General features: G+C 43.4%; 1 protein-coding gene across 1 annotated transcript; it reads left to right on the plus strand.

Moving 5' to 3' along the window:
- The first annotated feature begins 2,450 nt into the window (after positions 1 to 2,450).
- UPK1B (uroplakin 1B) lies at positions 2,451 to 25,802 on the plus strand. The gene is made up of 8 exons (XM_060099890.1): positions 2,451 to 2,481; positions 12,573 to 12,672; positions 13,724 to 13,924; positions 16,474 to 16,548; positions 17,229 to 17,351; positions 19,488 to 19,667; positions 24,122 to 24,205; positions 25,638 to 25,802. Exons 2-8 carry the CDS (start codon positions 12,604 to 12,606, stop codon positions 25,686 to 25,688), a joined length of 783 nt encoding a protein of 260 aa, XP_059955873.1. The 5' UTR covers positions 2,451 to 2,481; positions 12,573 to 12,603; the 3' UTR covers positions 25,689 to 25,802.
- Positions 25,803 to 26,917: the final 1,115 nt, after the last annotated feature.

Below are 26,917 nucleotides of genomic sequence, written 5' to 3' on the forward strand. Positions count from 1 at the left end.
AAGAGGAAGGGACCGCAGCCTCTCCCAGCCCAGTCACTTAAGACAACATCACTTCACTCTCAGAGGAGTGTATATGGGGAATCTGAAGGGGGAGTACCTGGGAGATACCCCCCCATCTCCTCCCCATATCCTCCCAAACCACTGGAGTCTCAAGTCTAAATTGTAATGATAGGAAGAAACTATCTAAGTCTTTCTAACTGAACTGAGATTTTTAGTAATGAGAATTCACTGATGAGCTTTGGGATGGGGTTAAAAATAGTTAAGGGAGCCACCAAGCCAGAGGGAAGGAGAGATTAGCAGAACACAGTTAGAAAGCACTTACAGTACTGGAAAAATAAACCAGTCATACTTACACATTCAGGACCTGAAATGCCTCATCTAATCACTTACAGATATTGTCTGAAAATTAATCTTCCTTTTCCTAGCTAGTCTCTGGTTTCTTGTTATGGGTTTTGTGTTCACATTATCTATTTTGAAAAGATTCATGTTTATTTTCTCCCCACATAATCCTAGTAATAGAACATAAAATGCCTAAGATATGAATGGAAACATATGTCCTTGTCTGCATCTTTGCTACTTTACCATAAAATTTCCAAAAGAACACGTTTTTAATAATTTACCTATTTCTCTGTAACATAGGTCGTTTGTAAACATATGAACTACAAAAAATGTCATCCACATCGCATCATCCAGATATAACCCTGTTGATATTTAATTTCTTCCTAACTTTTTAATTCATATATACATATATACACTTTAAAAAAAAATAAAAGCGTGACAAATTGTACACACTATTTTGTAACCCGCTTTTTCCACTTGTAGCACTTAGAAGAGTGTCTGGCACATCATAAGTTCTAGATAAATAGTTATATAAATAAATAGTGAATATAATAACTGAACATATTTCCATGTCATGAAGTATTTTTCTTTTTTTTAAACATTTTTATTGGAGTATAATTGCTTTACAATGTTGTGTTAGTTTCTGTTGTACAACAAAGTGAATCAGCTATATGTATATATATATCCCCATATCCCCTCCTTCTTGCATCTCCCTCCCACCCTCTTTATCTCACCCCTCTAGGTGGTCACAAAGCACTAAGCTGATCTCCCCATGGGATGCAGCTGCTCATGAAGTATTTTTCTGTGGCTTCATTTTTTTCATCACAATTGCATTGGATTCCACTGTGTGAATATTGCTATCTCTAACCAGGCCCTGCAGAGCTGAGGAGGAATAAGGCATATGATGGACACAGAGATGTCCCGTGCAGGCCCCCTCAAGGGGGAACATGCTGCCCAGCTGCTGGGAGTACTGGCATCTCCAGCCTCCACTACCAGCCCCTTTCAGGGATTGCTTTAGCTACAAGCACCTTCCCAGGGCAACCCACATCTAAGGACTGATTATAGAGGGGCCCAAGGCAGAGCGACTGTGATAGGGCATCCTCCTCTAGAGTTTCCTGGGGCTGTCCCCCCCACCCAATAGCAGCTCAACTTCCCTCTCTGCCCACCTATTTCTTCCCTCTTCCTTCCATGGGTGTTTACTCGCTAATAACTATACTGCACACTGTACTCTGTCTGAGAGTCAGTTCCTGAAAAACCTAACCTGTTACAGGGATGGTCCTGACCCATGAGAACTCCCAAAGTCTATTCATTAAGGCACTCAGTAAGTCCTGACATTACTGCCAGGACCCATGGCTCATGCCAGGCTAAATAAACTGTGATGCACGTATCCGAGATGTGTTATGCAGCCATTGAAAGAAACGTTTGTTTTGTTTAGACGTTGTTAGTGCTGTTATGACACATGGCGGCTCCAGAGGGAAGAAGGAAAGAAAAAGGAAGGGAAGAGAGGGAGGGGAGAAATTAGTTGAATAACATCAGATGATTACTTGAGCCCTCTCTCTATCTCGCAATCTCTTTGTTTCCAGATCTCTTGCCCTTTATTAGGCTTTGGACCAACTCAGTGGGAGCATTTACTTGGGCAAGTACTATCCCCGTAAATGTAGAGTCTGCAAGATATAGAAACTGAAATTAGACATGACCCTGGACACATAAATGTGTACCAGCATGCCTGTGAAGAATTGGGACAGTGGATAGACCTTTTAATGCACAAGAGCAGAATTAAGCATTAAATCATGCTAATAGAAACAAATCCAATCAAAATCAAAACAAAAGCCCTGAGTGTGTGTTCGAGGAAGCCCAGACCTATGAGGAATCCAGAAGGTGCTTCCATCTGTCAGAGCCACACATTCCAAAGTAGCAGAAATCTACTGGCTAAAAGTTTCCTGTTACTTCCGGTCTCAGAGAGGCAGGCTCAGGCAGCATCGGGCTAAGCCCACGTGAGATGCCTTCTCCCAATCACATACCACCCTCCCCTGGTCCCAGAGGTTCAAAGGATTGGTACAGGGTAGAAAAGCACCTCAGGCCAGAGCAGTGTGCAGAGTGGGCCGGCACAGTACCAGGAGGAGGAAGAGGGGGAGAGGGCAGGTGAGTAGACCCATTCCACTGGGCAGGGAAGATAACTCATTCTTAGGGGTTGCCTTGCTTTCCTGGGAGGCAGATGAGCTGTCTGAAAGGGAGAGGGGAAGAAGTTCATTTCCTGATGAACAGAGTCTATCATTTTTTGTAATTTAGGATACTGTGACCGTTCTGTTCTCTTTAAACTGTACAAACTGCTTTCTTAACCCCTTTGATATTGCCCAGTTCTCAGAACTGAGATAAAGTTCTTCCAGGGGGTGTTATTCACCCATCCTGATTTGCACCTGACATTTCCACCTCTTCACAGAAAGACCAAGAAAAACCCAAGAACCCTGGGAAAACCTCTATCTCCTGATTAAATCTCAGATAGACACCTTTGAGGACCTCCAGTTTCCATGTAGAGTTAAAAAAGCAAAAGGAAAATTAGCCTAGCAGAGAGAAAGTTTCTTAAAGTTCTTGTCAGAAATCATTTGGTCCTGTCTACTCGTAATGGGATTTGTGAGGCAATTTACTCATGTTTCTTCTCGGCAAACAGCTCTGCTTAATAAATGTTGAAATAGGTCAACAAATTAGCTTTTATCTACACAATGTTATTTTTACACAACTTATTTTTACTCTTCACCAGTTGGTGTTTCCACCAGGATTTGCACGTTGTATTTTTTTGTTCTAACAACATTTCTACACATAATACAGATTAAGTTTCAAATAATAATAGTATCATTTTGTTTATGTTTATGAGCTTAAAACCCCACTTATAACTAGATTTAAAGATATTTATGACATTTTGAATTTTTATGAATTTTAATGTCTTTTTTTAAATTAAAGATAATGTTTATTGATCACTTTTGCCTGAATAGAATCACCAAGCATAAGAAGAACTCACTTAGATTTTATAAATATATTTTTTTAAGTTATATATATAACTTGGGTCGTATAGTTTTCAAACCTTATAAAAAAATGTTTGGCTTTTTTTTTTATTAATCTTTCTCAATGAGGAGAAAATTTCCTTATGTTTCTTTCTACTACAACAGACTATTTTTGCTTTCTGCAACAATGGGCTTAAAAATCAACTCACCTATATATTTTTTAACTATCTGGAAAGAATCATAAACTTGTAAGTACACAGGGGATCTTAGACATCATCTAGTCAAGAAAAACAAATGAACACTCAGAATTTCTTTTGACCTCTCCTGCTTACATTCTTTCGCAGAGCAAACACTGATCAGCCCCAGAATATGCTTCCCCTTGATGCTGAAATCTGAGCCTCATGGCCATGAAGGCTACCCACACCCCTGATGCGTCACTGTTCCCTAACTGGGGCAGAGACCAAATTCATGAGGAGGTGTCTTAATCTCACCTGCCCCAAGGAATCTCCATGGTACTCCTGCCCTGGGGCTGGGCATCCCACTGGCATTGCCCACACCCGAGGTCCTCACTTGGCTGAGAATGCCTGAGCCATTGCTTACATCTTAGTCCATGACTTCAGGTGGGTGAGTGACTCAGCTCAGCACAGTAAGCACCAGGGATCTAAAGCAGTGCTGTCTACAAAGACGGAAATGTTCTACATTCGGCTATTGAGCACTTGAAATGTGGCTAGTGCAACTCAAGGATTGAATTTTTTATTTTATTTAATTGAATTAATTTGAATTTAAATAGCTACAAGCCTCTACTAGTCACCACACTGGTCAGAGCAGGTTTAGAGCTGTAAAGCAAGAAAAACTAATGGATGCTGTGGGCCATGGGGGTCATGGCCATGGGAAAAAGCTCCTCCTTTCATCATTCCCACGGCCTCATCATACCCTAAGTGTAAGCAGACCAGCAATTGCGCTGATCTAATCTCCACAGCCATCTTTATCCCCATCTCTGAGTCATACAAGTGTCTAATCTTGTTCTGGGTTTCAGAATCTAGGCTAAGGCAATAGCCTATTATCTGTTTCATCCTCTCTTATTTCTCCTTTTTTTTTTTCTTTTTTTTTGTCAATCCAAATTTCACTAATAGGAGCTAAAGTGTGAGGTGTGGTTTGTGTGTTCTCTGGTCCAACAAACTTGGGTGAGGAAAAGAGGTAATGAACTTGAAAAACTGATCTCATGCTTGATGAGTGAGTCTCACTTCTTTTCCTCCTGCTTTGAAAATTGGTTTGTTTAGTGAGCAATGGTGTTTAGACCTATTCAATGTGTCTGGAAACATCAACACTGTAGGGATGAAAAATTTTTAGAAGAAAACAAACTGAATGAAGACACAAGAAAAATACATAAAGAAAACTCCAGCCTTGCAAAAATCTGTACTCCTCAGAGCAAAGGAGCTCCCTGGATGTTGTGCAATTTGAATAAATCATCATGGTGCCAGGCCACTGGGCAGTCTTCCACAGGGTGGGGCTCACAGGAGCTATTCCTGTGTGTGGAAAACATTTTGAGGTGAACTGTGCACTTTCAGGCAAGGACAATGTCATCTCTGAAAGGGGACAGCTGCTACTCGATCCTCTGCCTGCTACCAATCCCATTTTTTAAAATTCACCCTATCCCATCCACTTCCTTTCTAGCCCTCCCAAATAACAACAACAAAAAAAAAAGAAAAAGAAAAAAATCAAATATATATGAGGGAAGAACTGCTTTGGAATAACACAGAAAAGTTTCAGTAAACCCCATATTTGAAAAGCTCATCCATACTGGGTGCTAAAAAGGAAGTGGGGAAGGGCAGATACACCATATGATCAGGAGTCAGTCTCTACTCACAGCCCCAAGCCCCCAAATCATGGGTTAGGAAGTTCATCTGTTCATCTCTTCTCTCTCCTCAGGCCTCTTTCCCTCTCAGGGTGTCTTCCCTCTCCCTTTGGAAATACAAGAACGGTTTCTACTGAAATCATTCACAATGAGGCATTAACATCGATGGCTCATGAGGCTCACGGTGCCTCTCTTATATGTATTTGCATTTTAACAAGAGCAAAGGAGTGATTCTTGAGTTGTGGGAATCTGGACATTAGAGTGAAGAGTGAAGAACGCTTTGAATGGAGGTTGAGGGTAGAAGGTTCTCACCTTGTCAGCTTTGTTTATGTGACTCCCCTGCTGGCTAAACTTGTAAGGAAAAAGGGCAGGGCATTGGGAGTATCTCTTAATTTTAAAGAAACATAAAGGGAGGTGGTATCTCCCTACCTTAAAAAGAAGAAAGATCAGCAACAAATTCAATACAAAGGACTGGTTTAAGAGTCAGGAGATCAGGACTGAAATTTTGACCCTGAAAATGACACATTGATGATCTTGAACAAGTCACTTTCCCTCCCAGAGCTTTGGTCTCCTTGTCTGCACCATGACGGAGGTGACTATGAAGCCTCTCGGTTTGCAGCCAGAGCTGATATTCAATCATGCTATGAAAGGGCACATGGTCAATAATGGCCCTGGGATAAATGACATCCTAATTTCTCCCTAATCACATACCTTCTCAGTAAGACAAAACCTACTAGGAGTGTAGTCACGGACTTTTAAGTGTGTCACTCAGCAAGTAATTTGAAGTCTATAATTTTTGTTTCTTTACTGCAATTATTTGTCAAATGACTTTTTAAAGTGTACAGCAATCTATTCCTTTGTGGGTTCAGAATTAACTTATTAACAAACTTGGGTAAAGAAAAGAAGTAACAAAAAAAGAAAGAAAAAGAAAAACGGTAATGAGGTGTCAGGTTAGATTGCCATGGCAGAGGCCAGTAGGGAAGAAAAGCCACACACGCACACATACACATACACACACACACACACACACACACACACACACACACACACACACCAAACAGGACCCAGTGTGGGCTCCCTTGGAGAGCTGTTTGCTTGGGGCAAGAGAGGTAGGTAGAGAAGGAAGGATAATTCTGGGCAAAGGTAGTTGGGGAAAGAAAATGTTTTTTAGCTGAGCTTCAGAAGGTGGTAAAGAGTTCAAGAAGAAGAAATGAGAGACCACTCAGAGAAGCAGAAGAAGGTAAGTAGCTGGCCATTTGGAGCCTGGTTGGTACTGATTGAATATAAGCCGAGGAGTTTGTACTTTATCTCTTTGATTGTCCAGCCTCCCCTCCAGGGGCCAGAAAGAGAATAAAATGATTGGGTCTGGATAAATACTGTAGATACAGGGAAAGGGAAGTCATTAGTCTGTCTCTAAGAGCTGAAAAGCCAAAAAGTTCTCAAATTTAAGCGCAACAGAGTAGGAGAGGAGAAATTTGGATTTGGAGAGATTGGTTAGCAGGAGAGAATGGGTGGACAAGTAAAGCCATCTGGCACCAGGAAGCAAAAAGGAGCCTATGGCTGAGCTTGTGGTGGAGCAGGGGCTCTGGAGGGCTCTCCTTTGAACTGAGGCTGTAGGGAGCACCTGGGTCTTCGTTGCGGCATACTGGCTTCTCATTGCAGCGGCTTCCCTTGTTGTGGAGCACGGGCTCTAGGCACGGCTTCAGTAGTTGTGGCGCGTGGGCTCTAGAGCACAGGCTTGGTAGTTATGGCACACGGGCTTACTTGCTCCGTGGCATGTGGGATATTCCTGGACCAGGGCTTGAACCCGTGTCCCCTGCATTGGCAGCAGATTCTTAACCACTGCACCACCAGGGAAGTCCCATCATACAGTATTTGTCTTTCTCTGTCTGACTTATTTCACTTAGCATAATACCCTCCAAGTCCATCCATGTCATTGCAAATGGCAAAATTCTATCCTTTTTTATGGCTGAGTAGTATTCTATTGTATATATATACCACATCTTTATATCCGTTCATCTGTTGATGGACACTTAAGTTGCTTCCATATCTCAGCGATTATAAATAATGCTGCTGTGAACATTGAGGTGCATTTACCTTTTTGAATTAGTGGGGCTTTTTTTTTCAGATATATACCCAGGAGTGAAATTGCTGTGTCATATGGTAGCTCTATTTTCAGTTTTTTGAGAAACCTTTCCACAGTGGCTGTACCAATTTACATTCCCAATGTGGCTCTGTTTTAAAACAAAATTAAATCACTAGTTTTAGATGCCTTCATCATTCACTATTTGTTCTGGTCTGTCTGCTTCAACAAACTGAGGCAAAGGTAAAGAAAATGAATATTGGTTGAGTAACTAATATTGTGTTAGAACTTCACACATATTCTCATGTACTTTTCATAGTAACCCTTTTAGTTAAGTATTACAATACCCATTTAGAGATAAAGCTCTACAAGATTAAGTAATTACCAAAGGCCACAAAACTTCTAAGTGGTGGAGCTAAGATTCAAACCTAGATTTGTCCAAAGCCCATCCTCTTTCTACTTCACCATACTCTAACGTGTTCTGCGATAAAGGTCTAGGCAAATAATTCACTCATATATTCTTCTCATTCAAATATACATTTTTAAAATTTACTTCATCTGCCTTTTTACTGAGTAAAATAATTTATTGAGTGCCTACCACATGTAAAGCGCTGTGCCACTTTGGACTGAAAAAGACAAATAAAACAGGGTCCCAGGGCCTTCTTCTGCTTTGGAAACTCTTGCAGTAAAGTGCAGGAAGCCCTTCATAGGTTGATACCAGGAGGAAATAACGCACAAGGGGAGCAGAACAGAGTCCTCTCTGAGTAATTTCTGTGTCAGGGGGGAAGTAGCCCCAGTACAGAGGAGGAACCTCAAGGGTCATCTCTGCATCACCTCATAGTCTAGACCAGAGGCTCCAGAGCTGGTCAAAGCCTAGGGATGAGGCCCAGTGGCGGTGTTAACTGTTCAGGAATGCTGGTGCAATGTGCAGAGGGCGCCTGCCGTAGGGACCTGCTCTTTGGTACCTGACTCTGGCCATACCCCAAGCACAACTGGGAAGCTTTTTTCCCTCTCCCAAAGAGCTTCCCCCCCCTCCCCCGGCCAATGAATCCTTCCATGGAAAATAAAAAGGGGCACAGATGGGAGATGGGTAAGGCTTTCAGCACCCTCCAACAGAGCAGCCCTTGAGTAGGGAACAGGAGGAAGGTGAAAGAGGCTGCTTCGCCTCAACCTAGACGCCTTTGGCTGTGGTATCAGTAACCATTAAAACCTCCCTCCTAGGCCCCAGGGGTCACTGGTACATAAGGCAAAGCCACAGCCCAATAGCCTGCTCTTCCTAAATATTCCTCTAGTTATTATTCATAATTTCTCATGCTTGCAAATGATCTTGGTGTTTACCAATCACTTCAACATCTTTTATCTCAGTGATCACAACAATCCCATCAACAAGTTGTGTTTTACCCATTTTATAAATGAGGAAATAGACACTGAGTGGCATTGCCAAGGTTATACTGTAAGGACTGGGCAAGACTGGGTTTGAACCTTGGCTTTCTAACACCAAGTCCGGTGTAGGACATTAAGTGACACTGTTAGACCACAGCTACTAGACTACCCTGCGAGCTGCCAGAAGCCTACACTTGGCTGTCTAACTGCCACCCCTCTTGACGTTTGTGGCTGTTTGGGGGATGCAATAAATATTTTAGGTCTTCTAGACAACAACCTAGTCAACTACAAGTGGCCGAGGAGAGGCTATGAAATGCTGGCTCTCACATTAACCCGCACAGTTGTACCTCTTCTAAGAATTTTGTTCCCAAGGGGTGCGTGGGAAAGCTGCAGGTCTGGGATACATCTAGACAGATTTTCTGGAACAACGTGTGGGTGCAGCTCTGGGTTTGGGGCAAATGTGCAAATATGAGTGCAGTGTTGAGGGGCTAAGGAGGCAAGAACTTAGAGAAGTGAGTGAAGAGAGGCCCAGTGATTCTGACCTTTGCAAAGGCAGGATCACCTGAGCAGGGAAAAGTGGTACCTACTCTCTCTGCTCCAGAGTTGGTGAGGAAACAAGCCAGGTGTTTCTTTTTCTATTGAAAGTATTAGCCATATGGCAGGTCTTTACAAACTGCAGTGTTCACTAAATGATCTGGGTTTGAGTCTCCGCTTTTGCATTATCTAGCAACGTGCCCTGGGCAAAGCAATTAATCCCTTTAAGCCTCATTTTCTGCATCTGCAGAATGGCAAGAAAACAGATTCTCCCCTAGATCCTCCAGTAGGAGGACAGCTCTGCTGACACCTGGATCTTAGCCCCATAGGACTCATTTCATGCTTCTGACCACCAGAACTGTAAGATAATTCCCTGTGTGTTGTTTGAAGTCACTAAGTTTGTGGTAATCTGTTATAACAGCAATAAGAAACCAGGACAGATTTTGGTAAAAATACCCATCTCTTAGGTCTGTTGAGAGGATGAACACAGAGTGCCAGCATGTGCTGAGGACATTAAATGACAGCTTTCACCATCACTTTATTTTGTGCCATTATCTAAGTTATTACGCACCCCTGAAGGAGGAGGAGAAGGAACGCATAGTGGAAAAGGAGAAACGTCTAGCGAGCAGCCGCTTCAGCATTCTGTGCCCATCCACACAGCCCTGCCTTCCTAAATCAGATGCCCCTCCCTGGCATCTCCTACCTCATGCTTGTCTAGATTTCTTCACTTTACTCTCCTTTTTCCTCAAACCGAGTTCCCACCCGTCTCCTTCCTTCTTTTTTCCCACTCTGGTCTGCCTTTCCCCACCCTAATTCTGACTTGCAATCCTCCCACAGAGTATTCATACGTCTCTTCCCCTTTTTAAAACTCTGTGTAGCAGAGTCATCTTTGGGAAAGTATGCATCCTTACGGGATACATTTGGGTCACTGGGACCAGCTGTCTTGTTCAGGGTCCTGTCAGCTCCTTCTGGACCAATAAAGCCCTCTTTCTTTGGTGACCTACCTGCCTTCTTCCTTTTTCTCCGTAGCCCTACTTTCCTCCTTTATTCTACAGTGTACAGTCATTTTTGTTGTGCATCCATGTTGCTACAGTCACACTTTAAATTCCTTGAAAACACAAATTGTCTTCTTTCTGTTCTTTAAGCCCAGCTAATGACCGTAAATAGGCTGCTATCTGCAAATGGGTCCTAATTGGTACTGGGTGATAATGGGGCTGCTTTTGGCCTCTTTTGCCCTTTACTCTCTCTATGTACTCGTGTTGTCTGAACTTCTACCTTTCATGGCCTATTTATCTGTGTCTCTAGTTTAGACAGTAACCCAACTGGTCAGGAGCAGTATCTGTGCATTCCAGTGAGGAACTTTATAATGTGGCTGATCCAGCTACGTGAGTAACGCTCCCCTTTGGGAGAGGTTGTGTGTTAACTCCTTCGGGGCGCTCAGGCTCCACTCTGTCTAGTGTGCAACAATCTCGGGAAAGAATGAATGACATTTCTAAGCCTGAAAGGACATTTCCAAGCGGAAAGAAATGAATGGCATTTCTAAGCAGAAGCTACGGCAGAGGGATCTTGTAACAATGGCCCCATTTCTTCTATTCACTTGGCAAACACTGGTGGAGTACACCACGTGCCCAGTTCTGGGCCAGAAAACACTCATAAATTTCAACTCCAGTTCCCACCACTGCCCAGGTGAACAGGTAAGGGAAAATATTTAGAGATGTTTAAGATTACTTGGAAGGTTGTGAATACTTACTTTAGACTGTAATAATGAAGTTACAATTTAGCAAGGTCTGAGTCGAATAGAAGGCTTCCCTCCCACGCACACCGGGACCTCAGCCAAACTGGCTAGTGTGTTATCTCCGGGGCTCCTTACTCTTCTAAGCCTCTACTGCCTGACCTTTCCTTTCCTTCTACCTGGAATGTCACCCCCATCTTCCTCCCACTCCCACCCACCTCTTCTTGACCCATCAAAACCATATATACTCTGCACGCCTGACCTCTTCCCTCCTCAGAACTCCCACGATACTTAGGGTCTTATTAGACGCGTTATAATGACTTGGGAACACAGCTTCCCTACTAAAGCCTGAAATTCTAGAATACAACAATCTCTCTTACGCATCTTTTACGGTACGCGGGCCTCTCGCTGTTGTGGCCTCTCCTGTTGCGGAGCACAGGCTCCGGACGCGCAGGCTCAGCGGCCATGGCTCACGGGCCCAGCCGCTCCGCGGCACGTGGGATCTTCCCGGACCACGGCACGAACCCATGTCCCCTGCATCGGCAGGCAGACTCTCAACCACTGCGCCACCAGGGAAGTCCTCTCTTACATATCTTTGTATCCCTCAAAATGCAAGTTGTGTCATATAACCCATTTTGATTTAGAGCCTGAGTGCATGAAGTGGATAACTTAATTAACAAAACACTGAGAGATGTGGATGGCTTATCTCAAGGTAATTCAAGTGCAAAGGCCAAAATAATTCGCCCAAACACTTACCCTGTATTCCTTCCAGAGAATCCTCAGGGAGGGAGAGACCCACTTTTTAAAGTGCCAGACACAGCGCTAAGCCTTGTAAATAACTTCTGGGAGCTATAGCATGGGCTGGGGAGAAGCACTTGGGCTCTGGAGTCACGGCAGACCAAGACCTCCAGCCCAGCTCTTCCACTTACTGGTTGTACGACCCCAAGGAACTTAATTTATCAATCTAAGCTTTAGTTGCCTCATCTGCAAACTGGAGCCTCCTCACCCTTTTTCTTCTTCTACCTAATTAGGTTATGAGAATGACCTGTGTGCATGTAAATTACCTAGTAGAGTGGCACAGAGAAGGAACTAATGTTAGCCCCTCTTTCTCTCCTCGCCCCCCCTTTATGTGACAGGGTATTTTTCATTTGCCAACTATATTTGAAGATAACAATACATTCTGAAAATGATGGGTTTTAACCGCTGTCCAGAGTCCGTATGGGAACCAGTTGCCCACTCTGCCCATAGGTTTATCCTTTGGGCTTCCGTTTGCCATGACCAAGGGCAGGAAGAGCCATACCAGGCACCTTCGGTGTGTTTCATCACCACCTCCGGTCTGCCCTCGGTGACTATGGGGCCTCAGTTCATCACTCAGAAGGATGCAGTCTGTATGTTCCATACCCTAAAGAACTCCTGAAAGCTGGTGATCAGACTCAGGCTGGCTTTACTTTTTTTTTCTCCTTTATAAAATTACTGTGATCACTGAACTGAATAACCAAACTTCTCCCATGGCTAAATGATCACATGACTTGGTTTGGGTGCTCTGGAACACGAGAAGGCAGTGCACAGTGGTGTGACTTAGTTCTGCTATGGAACTCACAGCAGCAGTCTTTATCCCCTGCTCCTAATGAGTTGTGATCTTCTCAGCTGTGTCCTCAGCTTGTGGGAAACCGTGAAGATGGCCAAAGATGACTCCACTGTTCGGTGCTTCCAGGGCCTGCTGATTTTTGGAAATGTGATTATTGGTGTAAGTAATGAGTATTTTCCGGGAAATTCTGCTCTTCCTGTAATTATGATTTTAGATCAATCGAACGTGAGAGTTTAAAGGGAAATAATGGTATAATGACTGGTTCCCTACATCTTTTCTTCCTTTTAAGCAGTGTGTTAGTAAAACATACTAACTAGAAGTTAACTATATAAATAATGCTATATAACTATGTAATATATCAAAAGACCATGTGGGAAAAAAAAAAGAGAGATTTCCCTCCCAACTTTAAAACACAAGAATCTAAAAGCAGCCATGCTAACCACAGTCAGTGTCCAAGCACTCTCAACACACACGCTTTGGTGTGTCTTTCCTATCCCTCCTTGGTTTGATTTCCACAGCCTCCACTGTTAAGGTTGTCGGGGACAGATGTTTGCATCTTCCTGTGCTGGTCACACGGGGTGGTGGGGGGGAGCAGTACTGGGATGTAAGAGTAACTCAGAGGCCAGGCTGCGTGGGCACAGTGTGGTGAGAACACTTAGGAGTCAGGATCGCTGGCTCTGGGCCCAGCCCTGACTATGACTCTGCGTGACTCCGGACAGCTCATTGCCTTTCAGGACCAAGATCCTTCCTCTATGAAATCCAGGGGGCAGGAAAGATAACCACCAAGGTTCCTTCCAGCTCTAACGTCCCATGGTTCTCTGGCACAGAGAACATGACCAGGACCAGTTTAAATATTACAATCCAGGAATTTGGACAGTGGGCAGTGGGAATGGGAGTGAGAGATTATCTTCATACAAGAAGTCATTGTTTGAGTGGTTCATGCCCCAGGGGTTTTACAGATGGTCTGAAATTGTCTGGGTCTCCTCCCAAAGAGCGGGAAGATAGAGCAAAATGTGGAAGGAGGCATGAAACCAATACATAGGATGGAAGGACTGTTTGATTTCCTGGCAATGAGGAGTTTAAGTCAGTGGCTTAAAGCCTAGGCAGGGGACAGAGTTAATCTCTCTTACCACCACGCCCCTACTCCTCTATCCCTTTCCCAGTGCTGCTCTCCTGGCCGCCGGCCTGACAGAACCCCCTCTGCCCCCAGATGTGCGGCATCGCCCTGACTGCTGAGTGCATCTTCTTCGTATCCGACCAACACAGCCTCTACCCGCTGCTTGAAGCCACTGATAATGATGACATGTACGGGGCAGCCTGGATTGGCATGTTTGTCGGCATCTGCCTCTTCTGCCTGTCTGTCCTGGGCACTGTAGGCATCATGAAGTCCAACAGGAAACTTCTTCTGGTGGTAAGACCTTAACACTCTCTACACTTCTCTCCTGGACCAATTTTGATGGATTGTTTCTTCTTCCCTGAGCACAGTGCTTTGGTCTTCAGTGGGGTAGGTGGGAGCACAGAGTGCCAGGTGAGGAGGGAGTAGAGAGGAAGACCCTCCCTGCCGTGAAGATTATCCAAGTGGGGTCACAGATGCTCTCCTCTATTGGAAGTCCAGAAGGGTCCAGCACAGAGAAGCTGAAGGGGAGACACCTGGGCGTCACCTGTTGAGTATTTGCCAGATCTTTGCTTCTCTGACTGGTGTCTGCATGGGCCCAACAGATACAGCCAGGAGGTACACAGGCCAAAGGAGAGACAGTGAGAACTCGATAATTAGACTTTTTCTCTTGAGAGTAAGTAGTTTAAAATATTGTTTTAATAGTAATCAAGTGTTGATATATTCGGATGTAAATCACAAAATAGGCACGAATTTTTAAGAGAAAGCACAAGCTTTTGTAGACATTTTTGAGCTCAAGGCTGGTGATGCTGTGGGATGGCCTACACTTCCCATTTCATGCATTCCCTCTGCTTTTTAGGGACCCTAGAAACCCATGATGGGCAACATGTAGAGAACAGCTGCAGCTCCCACCTGCCTGTGGAGGCTCTAACTCTGTGCACCCTTAGGGAGGCTTCTGCCCCAAACCTCAGACAGCAGGCTGTGCCCTGCCTTTGCAGATGGGAGCAAATTTGCAGCCAGCCGGGCTAAGAACCCTCAGTGTTGGGTCTAAACTTCTACTCCCTTCCCCCGTGCTCAGGACAGCAGTTTCTCGCCCTGTAATGGGGCCCCATCCCCACTCCCACTTGAAATAACTCTCCTAGCCAAAGGCTGCAGGACCTGAGTTCCACCTTCATGGAACGAGTCCAGCAAGCTAAGGTGCTTGTTGGTTGGCTTTTCCTGTGAACTAACATCATCCTGGTACCTAGGGAATGTAGAATGTTTACATTCTCTGGGTCTTTAGTGTGAGTTAGTTCAGGGCAAAAGAACCCACGTTTTCAGGGTGGGGTTAAGGAATGCAGGGAAAGGTAAAGGAGAGGCAGGTGTCCTTAGAGACGAGCTTCAGCTGCATCCCAGCCTCACTCTGGGCCAGTCATGTGTATCTCACACAGCCGGGAACATCCTTCACCATGCCTGGCAAAGAGAGGAGCAGCGCGCCCTCCACGCGGCTGGAGGAGAGAACACCTACACCCTGTGCTTCCTTTCTGGAGCGTCTCTAAGGGGCTTCTGAGCCTCTTTAAAGGGAGCCAGCAAAGCTCTCGACAAAGAGCAAGGCAGCCGCTCATACAGAAGGGGGCAATGTTCTGAGGCCCCTGAAGGGGCTCCTGCTGTTAACTGAGAGTTAACAGTAGCCAAAGCCTTTTTCTGGGCGGAATGGTTAGGGCAGCAGAGGGTGCCGCTCTGAGAACCGCCCCTGCCCAGGGAGGGAGATCCGTTTGCCCTGCGCTCCTCCGCTAACACGGCCGCAGCGCCCCTTCCGCAGAAGAACCCAAGCCCCATAAGCGTATGTGCAAGGCTGAGGACAACAAAGACAGGACTCTTGCAAATAGTCCCCGTCCCAGCTTCGGAGAACATTTGTCCTTCAGATATTTGCCAGCCATAAACAGGGGCAGTGTGTTGTGGAGCCATCACGTGTTCATGCGCACCCTACCACACACACGCGCACACACACACACACACACACACACACAGAGCAACAAAACACACGATGTGCTATTTCACTCAACTGACCTGATGCAACTGGAGTGGGAGTGAGTGAGAGAAGATGCCGGTGAAGAGCTGTGTACCTGGAGGCTGCCTTCTCCTCTCCGATAAGACTGGACGTCGCCAAGAGGGAAGACGGATTTTTTTTTTTTTTTTGCTGTACGCGGGCCTCTCACTGTTGCGGCCTCTCCCGTTGCGGAGCACAGGCTCCGGACGCGCAGGCTCAGTGTCCATGGCTCACGGGCCCTGCCACTCCACGGCATGTGGGATCCTCCCAGACAGGGGCACGAACCCATGTTCCCTGCATCAGCAGGCAGACTCTCAACCACTGTGCCACCAGGGAAGCCCGAAGACGGTTATTAAACGCAGCCCTATTCATCTTTGACCTCGGTAATCCTCAATTCTCAGTAAACCATAAAGAAAATGTCTCCCAATGAGAGGGGAGTTATGGGGCTCTACATAGTGTGTAATACACTGATTCTCTTGCCAGCCATTGGACGAACACACACACACACCAGTTCATTCTCTTTTATGTTTTCCCCAGTTAAAATGGAAATGCAGGGTACTGAACTGAGAAAGCTTTGTATTCAATAGTCGGTTGTTCTCTGGGGAAAGGAGAAGAGTTGATCTGATTAGCACCTAGCACCAAGTCTGGCTCTAAGCAGCTGATCAACGAGGGTTTGTTGAATAATTATGTAAATGATCAGATAATTATATTTAGGTGAATGTGCTGCAGAAAACCTAACAGTTATTTGTAAAAACAAAACAAAAAACTCTGTTTGGCGGTAGATGTAATTCTTGTATTCCATTTGTTTCCCTTCCAGTATTTCATTCTGATGTTTATTGTATATAGCTTTGAAGTGGCATCTTGTATCACAGCAGCAACACAACGAGACTTTGTGAGTACAACCTCAAAAGACAGAGCAGAAATGACCATATGAATCATCATTACCATCATAACACTATAATAACTGACACATATTAAGCCCTTACCCTATGCCAGGCATTGTAATATGCATATTAATAATAAATATATAATTTTTCTCCTCATAGTAACCCTATGAAATAGGTATTCATTTTATAAATAAAAATAAAATGAGACTTAAAAAATAAAGTAACGTCCAAGGTTACGCAGCTGGTAAGTGAAAGTGGGATCCTGAATCCAGGCCGTGTGATTCCCAGGGCCCAAGCTTGCACCGCCATGCTCTTCACTACTCTGCCACAGCCACTGGCCTTCCACTGGGATGAGCAGTAATCCACCATATCTGAGACATCCTCCCATTCAGCATCCTGCTTTCTCTCCTTTTTTCCATTCCCTGGCCTAGGCCACCCCACAATGCCTGTCTACCCTTATCTCATTGGAATTTCTTTGGAGATGGGGGTCTTCTCCCTACAAGGGGGACTTCGGCCACCCAGAGCAGCCTTACTCCCACCCCCAGCCCTACTCAGTGACTCTGAGCTCAGTTTTACTCCAGGAGACAATGTTCAGGGACCCCAGCAACATGCCGAGCAAATCACTTTGCCTCCTTGAGGATTATTGTGCTAACTCTTCCTCTTGTGTTGCCTCCTCCCATAATAGTTCACACCCAACCTCTTCCTGAAGCAGATGCTGGAGAGGTACCAAAACAACAGTCCTCCAAACAATGATGACCAGTGGAAAAACCATGGAGTCACCAAGACCTGGGACAGGCTCATGCTCCAGGTAATGCCTGCAGTCCTGGGGAGATGCCATTTGGTACCTAAACCAGTATCCAAGGGCATATGGATGGTTAGGAATGAAGTTAAAGTGTGGGGACCACTGCCTCCAAGGGGGCTTCCTTCACAAAGAGACTTGACATAGGCAAGTTCCTCTATTCTTCTCATTTACTGGCAGGGACTAAGGGGTGTACACATGACTCAGTGGGACCCCTAGATCTATATTTTATTTTAAGCCATGATGTTGATTAGCTTCCATTTATAGGAGTAATGACATGGGTAAAGAAATTTAGTAAAGAAATTTAGATTAATCACACACTCTGCCTCTTAGAACTCAAGCATCACTTAACATTAAAAAAATGGTGCCTCCACCCCACAATGAACTCAAGTGGCAATTATTGTCTGTTTTGCTTATTTAGTACCTTTTCACACCTGTGAGCTAGTCCTGTTAGGGACCAGAGGCTATGACTTGATTTGATCACCTGTTTTTCTCTACTGGCAATCGTAACCTTATATCCACATTTACCTCAAATACCATCAAAGTACAAGTCTTGGGCTTCCCTGGTGGCGCAGTGGTTGAGAGTCCGCCTGCCGATGCAGGGGACACGGGTTCGTGCCCCGGTCTGGGAAGATCCCACGTGCCATGGAGCGGCTGGGCCCGTGAGCCATGGCCACTGAGCCTGCATGTCCGGAGCCTGTGCTCCACAACGGGAGAGGCCACAACAGTGAAAGGCCCATGTACCGCAAAAAAAAAAAAAAAAAAAGTACAAGTCTTTCAGAATACCCACTCTCACCCCTACACTGCCATAAGTATGTGAATTCTTATCCCTGCATAAGCCCTTGTGTGACCCAACTCTTCCATGCCCCCCCACACCCTCCCCACCCAACCACCTATGTTTGCCAGTCCATCATCAGCAAAGCCCCTTATAGCCTCCACCCCTTCTTTGAGCTCTCTCTTTACCTTCTGTCTTCTAAAATTTCCTTCATTTAGTCTAATATTCCTGTTCTATAGTTTTTTAGCCCATTAGGACCTCCAATCTATTGGCCACTTTTTCACTTCCTATCACTCTTCTAAGTCAAGTATTTTTTTTCCCACTATGTTAGCAAAGAACTAAGCTTTTCAAATGAAAATGTGAATGCTCACACATTTGAAAATCCACTTACCAACTTTTTAAAGCCCAGTCTGAAATAAGTCTGATTCAGACTTAACCATTTCCCGCCAAAATGCTCAGGTCAAATTACAGAATGATTATTTCCTTTGGTGAGATATTTTCCATAATCCAGTGGCAAAACAGGACATGCTTTTAAGATAGTTGCTTTATCACCAAGTTTGCTGAATATATTTATCTTAAAAGTTGAGAGATGCTGTAGTTTTTATTTCTTCCCTTGAAACATTTTAGCAGAATTTATAAAATGGAAGGAAAGTGATGTGAATTGTGTTTTATCCCCTATCCTCAATTCTACCCAGAGTAATATGAGATATGTGTTAAGTGATCTTCCTTTCCTATGTAGAGGCATAACCATGTGCCACTAGGTTTTGGTTATTTTTTCCAGTTTATTTTCCCCCATTATAAAAATAATACATAATTGCTCCAGAAAATGTTAAAAATACAGAAAAGTAAAATAAAAAGAATTACTCATGATTTCTTCACCACAAAAATTTTAATTTTCTGATTCTCAATTTGCTCATATGTAACATGAGAATAATTATAACTCTCTCACATTATTGTATCAAGATATTAGTACTAATAATGAATAACATTTTTTAAGGGTTTACTATGGGCCAGGCATTGTGCTAAACGTGTTAAATAAATGTATTGATTAATTTATTCCTCACACAGCTCTGTGAGGTAGGTATTATATTTGTCCCAATTCAATTAAGGAAAATGAGGCTTAGAAAGTTTAACTCGTCAAAGGCTACAGAGCTCATTAATGGCTAGTAAGGTAATAAATGTAAAAATATTTTGCAAACTCTACAATGTAATACCTTAAAAGCACCTTCAGCTCTCATTAGGGGATTTTTAGTAAACGTAAAATACGGTATAATTTCCATATCTTCTTTCTCCATAAAGTCTCAGTTGCCACCTTGATGGCTCTAGCAAGGATTATGGAAGAGTATTTTGTTTCTCTCATATACTGACAGGACAACTGCTGTGGTGTAAATGGACCATCAGACTGGCAGAAATACACCTCTGCTTTCCGGACTGAGAATAACGATGCCGACTACCCCTGGCCTCGTCAGTGCTGTGTTATGAACAACCTTAAAGAACCTCTCAACCTGGAGGCCTGCAAACTAGGGGTACCTGGCTACTATCACAATCAGGTGAGTCCTTGCTTCTCCCAAGACCTGCCAGGAGGTTTTTCTGCTCTTTATGAAGAAAATACTGGTTAACTGTAGGTAATAGTCTCTCACTAAGGAATTCTGCATCCTTTTTCCTAAACCTCATGTTAACTATTTCCTTCTCTGTTAGTAAAATGTAAGTGCTAATCTAGGGCTGATCTGGGAAAATTCACATTTTAATAAATGAACAGAACGCGAGAATTGCAATAGCAGTATCCAATTTTGTTTAAATGAACACTATTTGTATAATGTATCGAATTCGTATTTTGAAAAATATTTATATCAAAGATTTGCTCTATTTTTGCAAAATGTAAATTGAAAGGGATGATATACAAAAGGAATGTTTTGCCAGTTCCAAAGCAATGGCAATTGCTGAGGGTAGATGCAGTAATGGTACACCCATCCGCCTCATTCAGTGGTAATGTAGGATAGTCTTAATAAAATATTAGATTGGTGATTTGGGTAGAAGCTAATTCACATACAAGTGATTTTTGAAAAAGTGTTTCCAGCCTGATGAGAATGATATGATGATCATGAAAACAAACATCAATTGAGTACTTATCAAATGCCAGACACTGCTCCAAGTACAATATAGATATTAATTCATTTAAGGCTCAGTGGGTAGTGCCACTTTGATCCTTATTTTACAGAAGAGGAACTGAGATACAGAGATGCTAATAATTGCCTTGCCCAAGGTCATGCAGCTGGTAAGTGGAAGAGTCAGGATTCAAATGCTAGCAGCCTGGCTCCAGAGCCCAGACTCTAAGCCAAGAAAGAACTTGGTAATAATCCCAAAAAGCCCTGAAGAGAATCCTCATACACTTGAAGTCAGCCTCTGAAATGCTTACACTGCTGTGCATTACCACTTTGAGGAAAGCTAGTTGTGTGCCAGTACATTAAATAATTGAGAAATGCCAGACTCTTTGGTCTTGCAGGAAATAATACAAAATGCATTTTCAGAATGAATGACATAGCACTGCTGGTCATCATGCCACCCCTGGAAGGGTGGCTGGACTAGGATTGGTTGCATTAATCCGGAAGATGACATGGGAGTGATATAGATTATTTTGCAGAGTTGTTCAGAGCAACCCTCATTTAGCCTTTTAGCAACATTGTTTTGGTATCATTTCAATTAGTTATATTCAGACTGCTAAAAAAATTAAATTTATTGCCTATAATCACAATATGCAATATAACAATCACTTTGAGGAATGATAAACTGTTTTTAACATTTCAACCTTGGAACTAGTCCATGCAGACGTATCTTGACTGGATTGTAATTCCATACAAACTGTATCATATCTTTGAAAGAGAGCAAAAAGGATGTTTGCCATCAGATGATTGGTTTATTTCACAGCCACACCATTTTCCCTCACACATAGAACATTCTAGTAATAAGGGACACTTTTGTCACACCCTCCCTAACAGTCCTTGGCCTCACCACCTCCTCTACCCACTAGCTATACCACAACTACAAAGTCATGTCACTGAGCAGTACTCCCACACCAAATTCCTGCATCTTGAAATTCCTCTCTGTCCCTCACTTCCTGTGCTCCTACTTTCTCAATCTCACTCATTCTTCACCCCTGACATAATCTCTTATTTACTCATCCTTCCTGCTTCTCCCTACCCTGGTCTCCCAGATTCCCACACACCACCATTCTCTCCGAGTTACAGGTCCTGCTAATTCTCCTATAATAATCCTTTTCTACAAAGCAAAGTATGCCACCCCAGTACCTCATATACTTTACTTCTATTATTGCAGTTGATACCTTGAAATATAATTATTTGTTTGCAAGCCTATTTTTTCTATGAGTCTCCTTGAGGACCATGCATCCTTCAATTCTGTATCTTCAGTACTTAGCATAATGCCTGGCACAAAGCAGGCATCAATAAATGTTTGGTGGGTGGGCAAATGAAGAGGTGAATTTTTCACATACACATTGTAGCTTTGTGAGATCTGCAAAGCCCAAAGAAAGGCTAACAAAATTAGGGAAGTCGTCACAAGTGTAGTAATAATAGAAACCCACCAAATGTCACATAGCATGTCAGACGCAAATATATACGTTCTTACATCATGGTTCATCTGCCCCCAAAATGCTGTGTGCAAATTCTGATCACTACACCTCAAGAGCATTATGATGGAACTCAGGAAGATCAAGGTAAGCACCACTACAACGAGAAAAAAGCATCATGAAAGGCACTAAATGAGAAGAGGTGAAAAACTGGGGCTTTTGTCTGTGAGCTTCATGAGGGCAACACCCACTTCTGCCTTGTCACAGCTGAATGCCCTGCCCAGCGCCTGGCACCTGGCATAAGTGGGTTTTCATACATATTATTGGACAAATGACCACTTCCCAGGATTGTTAGGGGGATCAAATGAGTGATGGATATAGGAGTGTTTGTGAACCATCAAGTGTGTCACAAATAATATCATTGTAATTGTTACTTCTTATCACATTCCATTCATCCTAATCAGGTGTCTGCTTTGTGCCAGGCACTTGTTCTGAGTTCTAGAGATTCAACAATGAACAAGATAAAATCCCTGCCCTCGTAGAGCTTGCACTGTAGTATGGGAGACAGACCACAAACAAGTTACCAAACCAATACACAATAAATTCCAGGTAGTGATAAGTGCCATGAGCAGAAATAAAGCAGGATATAGAAAGTGATGGAGGGAAAGGTATTTTTCTCTATGGTTGTCAGGAAAGGCTTTATTAAGATGATATTTGCACAGAGTTCTGAATTAAGTGAGGAAAGGAGACCCTCACTTAAAAAAGATTGAAGAAGAGAGTTCTGAAAAAAGGAAGCAGCAAGTGCAAAGGCCCTGAGGTGGAGGCCCTTAGCTTTTTGGAGGAACATCCAGGCAATCCGTATGGCTAGGCTGGAACAAGTGAAGGAAGAGTAGGAGGCAAGCATGAATCTAGATTTTGTAGGGCCTGAAGCTTATCAGATTTGTGGGGAGGGGTTCTCCTCAGGAAAAACAGTTTAAACTGCACATGCAAAACTAGGTACAGGACTTTGAAATGGTCTTGCAAGGAAGCAGCCCTGAGCCCAGGCTCATTAGCTTTGCAGTGAAACAACCTCCTCTGGTGGCGGCTGTGGTCACAGAGAGAGGCAGGGCCACATCACACAGCACCTCGTAGCCATTGTGAAGACTTAGAATTTCATATTAAGGATGGTGGGAAACCTTCAGAGGGTCTTGAGAAGGGAGGTGAAGTGATCTGACATGTTTTACAAGGACCCCTCTGGCACTGTACAAAGACTAGTAGGGCACCGTGGGTGGGCTCGGGCCTCAGAGAAACCAGCCAGGAGGAGATTGTAGGAATCCTGAAGTGAGGCCGTGGTGGACCAAGGTGTAGCAGGAAGTAATAAGTGTTTGGATTTGAGATATATTTTAAACCCAAAAGTGTTTGCTTAAGAGAAAAACAGTTAAGGAACAATTCCAAGATTTTTCATTTGAGCATCTAGGTGAGTGGGGGAGTCAGGTAGATGGAGAGGTGTAAATGGGGGAGAAATCAAGGCGTATATAGCAAAGGCAGGACTTGCAAGTGGATGAACCAGGGACGGGGGCAGCGTTAGAAAGGATAGAACTTCAAGTGGCTACCTGGAGACCCTGGGCGGGGCCTAGACTTCAAGGTCAGCCTTTCTAAAACATTTCTCTCTGGATCTCAGTGTTCATAAAACCAGCCTGGTCATGGCATGTCCTAGGCACTCCTGTGATTCCAAGGGCTTTAGTGGAGGTCGCTCAGATGGCAGGTCTAGCCCATACGTGTGTATCACTCCAGTACTTTGCATAGAGACTAGAACAGAATGTGCTACGTATAAAACTTACCAGATTATGGCATGCATGAATGAATGACCCGATGAATAAAGAATGATTCACTCTCTCTCACGCACCCCGTGGCTCTTCTAGAATCCTATAAAGATATGTTGAAATATGATGTCACATGAGAATTTAGAAAGCATGGTATAGGAGGAGTTCCTTTAATGATTAAAAAATAAAGCCTCTAATTTTCACTAACTGGAAGCACTTTTATTGAAAAACAAATCAAAAAGTGACCCTGCCCTCAAACAAATCACCAATAAAATCTTTGGAGAGAGGAAAAAAACTCAAATTTTATTAAGAATACTTTACATTGCCACATATTCAACATGAGAAAAATGTTATGCTAAAATAGCAGCACCTCAGTTAGTTAGATTGAATGAAAAAAAAAACACAGATAAATATGATATAGAATAGTTCTTCATCAGGATTATTCCTATTTCTTCAGTACAGCACAGTTAATACCTAGTTGTCCACAGGAATGTAGAAATAGCCTGGTTATGTTAAACTGGATTTTGGGGTGGCATTGATTCAAATCAGCTTCCCACCCATCTCTTACATCTTTTTTCTGGTCCCTTTCATGTGGATATGGAACCGCCCACTCCTCCAGGGCTGCTATGAACTGATCTCTGGACCAATGAACCGACATGCCTGGGGGGTTGCGTGGTTTGGATTTGCCATTCTCTGTTGGACTGTGAGTATTTCCCATCACATGTTTCATTTCTGGGAGGATAGTGATAAGGAGAGACCTTGAGATTGCCCCTGGTTAACCCAAGCACACTAGACTGAGTAGAAACAAAAGCTCAGACCTGAAGGCTAGTCAGGAAGCTGCTGGCACCAGGGCAGGGACAGTGGATTCCCTTGGGAGGTAGGGCGTGAACTTCCCCTACCAACCAGATCCTCCTCTGGCTGACTGGGTTGCACTTGCTCCTCCATCTCTCCAGATCTCATAAATTCATTTCAAGTAGATATCAAAGACTGTCATCTCTCTAGATGCCTCCTCTAACCTGCCTCCTTCCTTCCAAAGAGCTGCCTTCACCAGTCTCACCTTGTCCTTCTGACCACTTTATGTGATGCACATGTAGCAAGAGGGTAGAATGGTAGGTCTCAGCCCTGAATGCACATTTAAACCTCATGGGGGAGCTTGGGGGACAAAAGCATACCTGAATCCCAACCTCTGAGATTCAGATTTCAGTTGATCTAGGTGCAGGACCCAGGTCTTTTTTTTAATTTTCCAGATGATTCTAACTTGTTGTCAGGATTAAGAGCCACTGCATTCAGGAAGCAGTCCCAAACTTTTGGTTTCAGAACTCTTTTACACTCTCTCAAATATTACTGAGGACTCCCAAAAGCTGTTGTCTATGGAGGGCTGTATCTATTGATATTTACCCTGTTGGAAATTAACACAGAATTTTTAAAAACACGTGTTAATTCATATAAAATAAAAATAACAAACTAATTACATTACTATTAACAATATATTTCTGTGGGAAAAAAGCGACTATTTTCCCAAACAAAAAGATATGAGAAAAGTGGCAGTATTTTTTTTTTACATTTTTGAAAATCTCTTCAATGTCTGGCTTTAATAGAAGACAGCTGGCTTCTCATATTTCATCTTCATATAATCTGTTATAATATGTTGCTTAGGTTGAAGGATTTGAAAGAAATCCATCCTACACACTGATATGTAGTTGAAAAAACAGAAGTGTTTTGGTAGCCTTATCTAAAAATAATTGTGAATATTCTCCTTTGGTACTACACAAAACTTGCTAAGTAGTAGTTTCTTAAAGGTTAGTTGCAATATGAAATCTGAAACTTCATCAAAGAACTTTTAGGACTCTGTTACATTAAAATACATTACATTAGTTTGTCTTGCAGTTTGCATAAATTTTTTACCCATTCGTGATTCTAGAACATCATGCATTGGTCATTTGGGAAAATATTGGTTCACTGTGTGACAGGATGGACTCAGAGTCACCTCTGCCCCTGTGATGATGCTTAAGGCAAGATCATTCTTAAAAATCCAGTGTCACCTAAGCCTGAACAAACCTCATATCATTTTTCCGCAAGTACCAGATGTTTCTAAAACAATTCCTTATTTATTTTCCTTTTCCTTTATATTCTAGTTTTGGGTTCTCCTGGGTACCATGTTCTACTGGAGCAGAATTGAATATTAAGAATAAGTGTAACCACCATACCACTCCCCACAGTGACTCTGGATTTGGTGCTGGAACTCCTAATATTCTACCTCTGTGCTCCCCGGGAAATTATGCATTCTTCCTCAAATTGCGAAGTCAGTTGGTGTGGAGTTTCTTTAGGCTCTTTAGGCTCTCAGACTCCTGAAATTCTCACCACTAGTGATTTCACCCTGATCTAGAATTCTGCAACATTGTTATAGACCATAGGAAAGGGAGAGTTTAGGATAGTAGATAATAACTATTCCCATCTCTGTTTATTTTTAATTTGGGGGCACAAAGACATTCACAGGAGCCTGTCTTATCACAGCAAGCCAAGTCTGTATTTGGACAGCAAATCTGCCTGTATTTCTCTCCACTTTCTAAAAGAAACCATCAAAAGCTTTCATTCATCTCAGTATTGTCCACGTGAGAGAACTAAGGAAAAGATTGCTGAAATATATCTTTTGCCTTTGTTCTATGGTGGCTCCCATCTACAGAGACTCAAGTGATTCTCTTTTTTTTTTTTTTTTGCGGTACGCGGGCCTCTCACTGCTGTGGCCTCTCCCATTGCGGAGCACAGGCTCTGGACGCGCAGGCTCAGCGGCCATGGCTCACGGGCCCAGCCGCTCCGCGGCATGTGGGATCCTCCCGGACCGGGGCACGAACCCGTGTCCCCTGCATCGGCAGGCAGACTCTCAACCACTGCGCCACCAGGGAAGCCCTCAAGTGATTCTCTTAATGCCACCTTGGGGTCCTTTTATTCTCCAGGACAGTGCCCGATCTTGAGCTTACAATGGTTGAAGTTTCCTCTCAGACATTGCAGAGTGATAGGCGTTAGTAACCTCAGTTGTCCCGCTAATTAAAAGTATGTGGACTCTGGGGGACAAAGGAGGGAACTGTTATATATTTCCCAATCTCATCCCATCCGAAAGCCCCTTTCAAATAAGGGAGAAGAAAGCCGGCTGTAAGATAGGTGATTTATGGTGATTTTTTTTTACTGTCAAAATATTTCTCTTCTGATCTACGTTTCCTTTTGCGATCCTGAAGGAAGTTCTTATAACAACATTTGTCTAGTCTTATAAATAAAGAGGGCTTTTAAATATGTTCACTTTCTTTTCTTTTTACCAGTGTCATATTGGTCATATATGAGGCTAGCAAAATGGGTGTTCCAACAGAAGAGCTTACGGGAATTAAAATTTAGGAGATGGAAAATGCAGTCAGGTGTGACT

This window comes from Mesoplodon densirostris, chromosome 5 (genome assembly GCF_025265405.1).
Source record: "Mesoplodon densirostris isolate mMesDen1 chromosome 5, mMesDen1 primary haplotype, whole genome shotgun sequence".
Classification (NCBI taxonomy): Eukaryota; Metazoa; Chordata; class Mammalia; order Artiodactyla; family Ziphiidae; genus Mesoplodon; species Mesoplodon densirostris.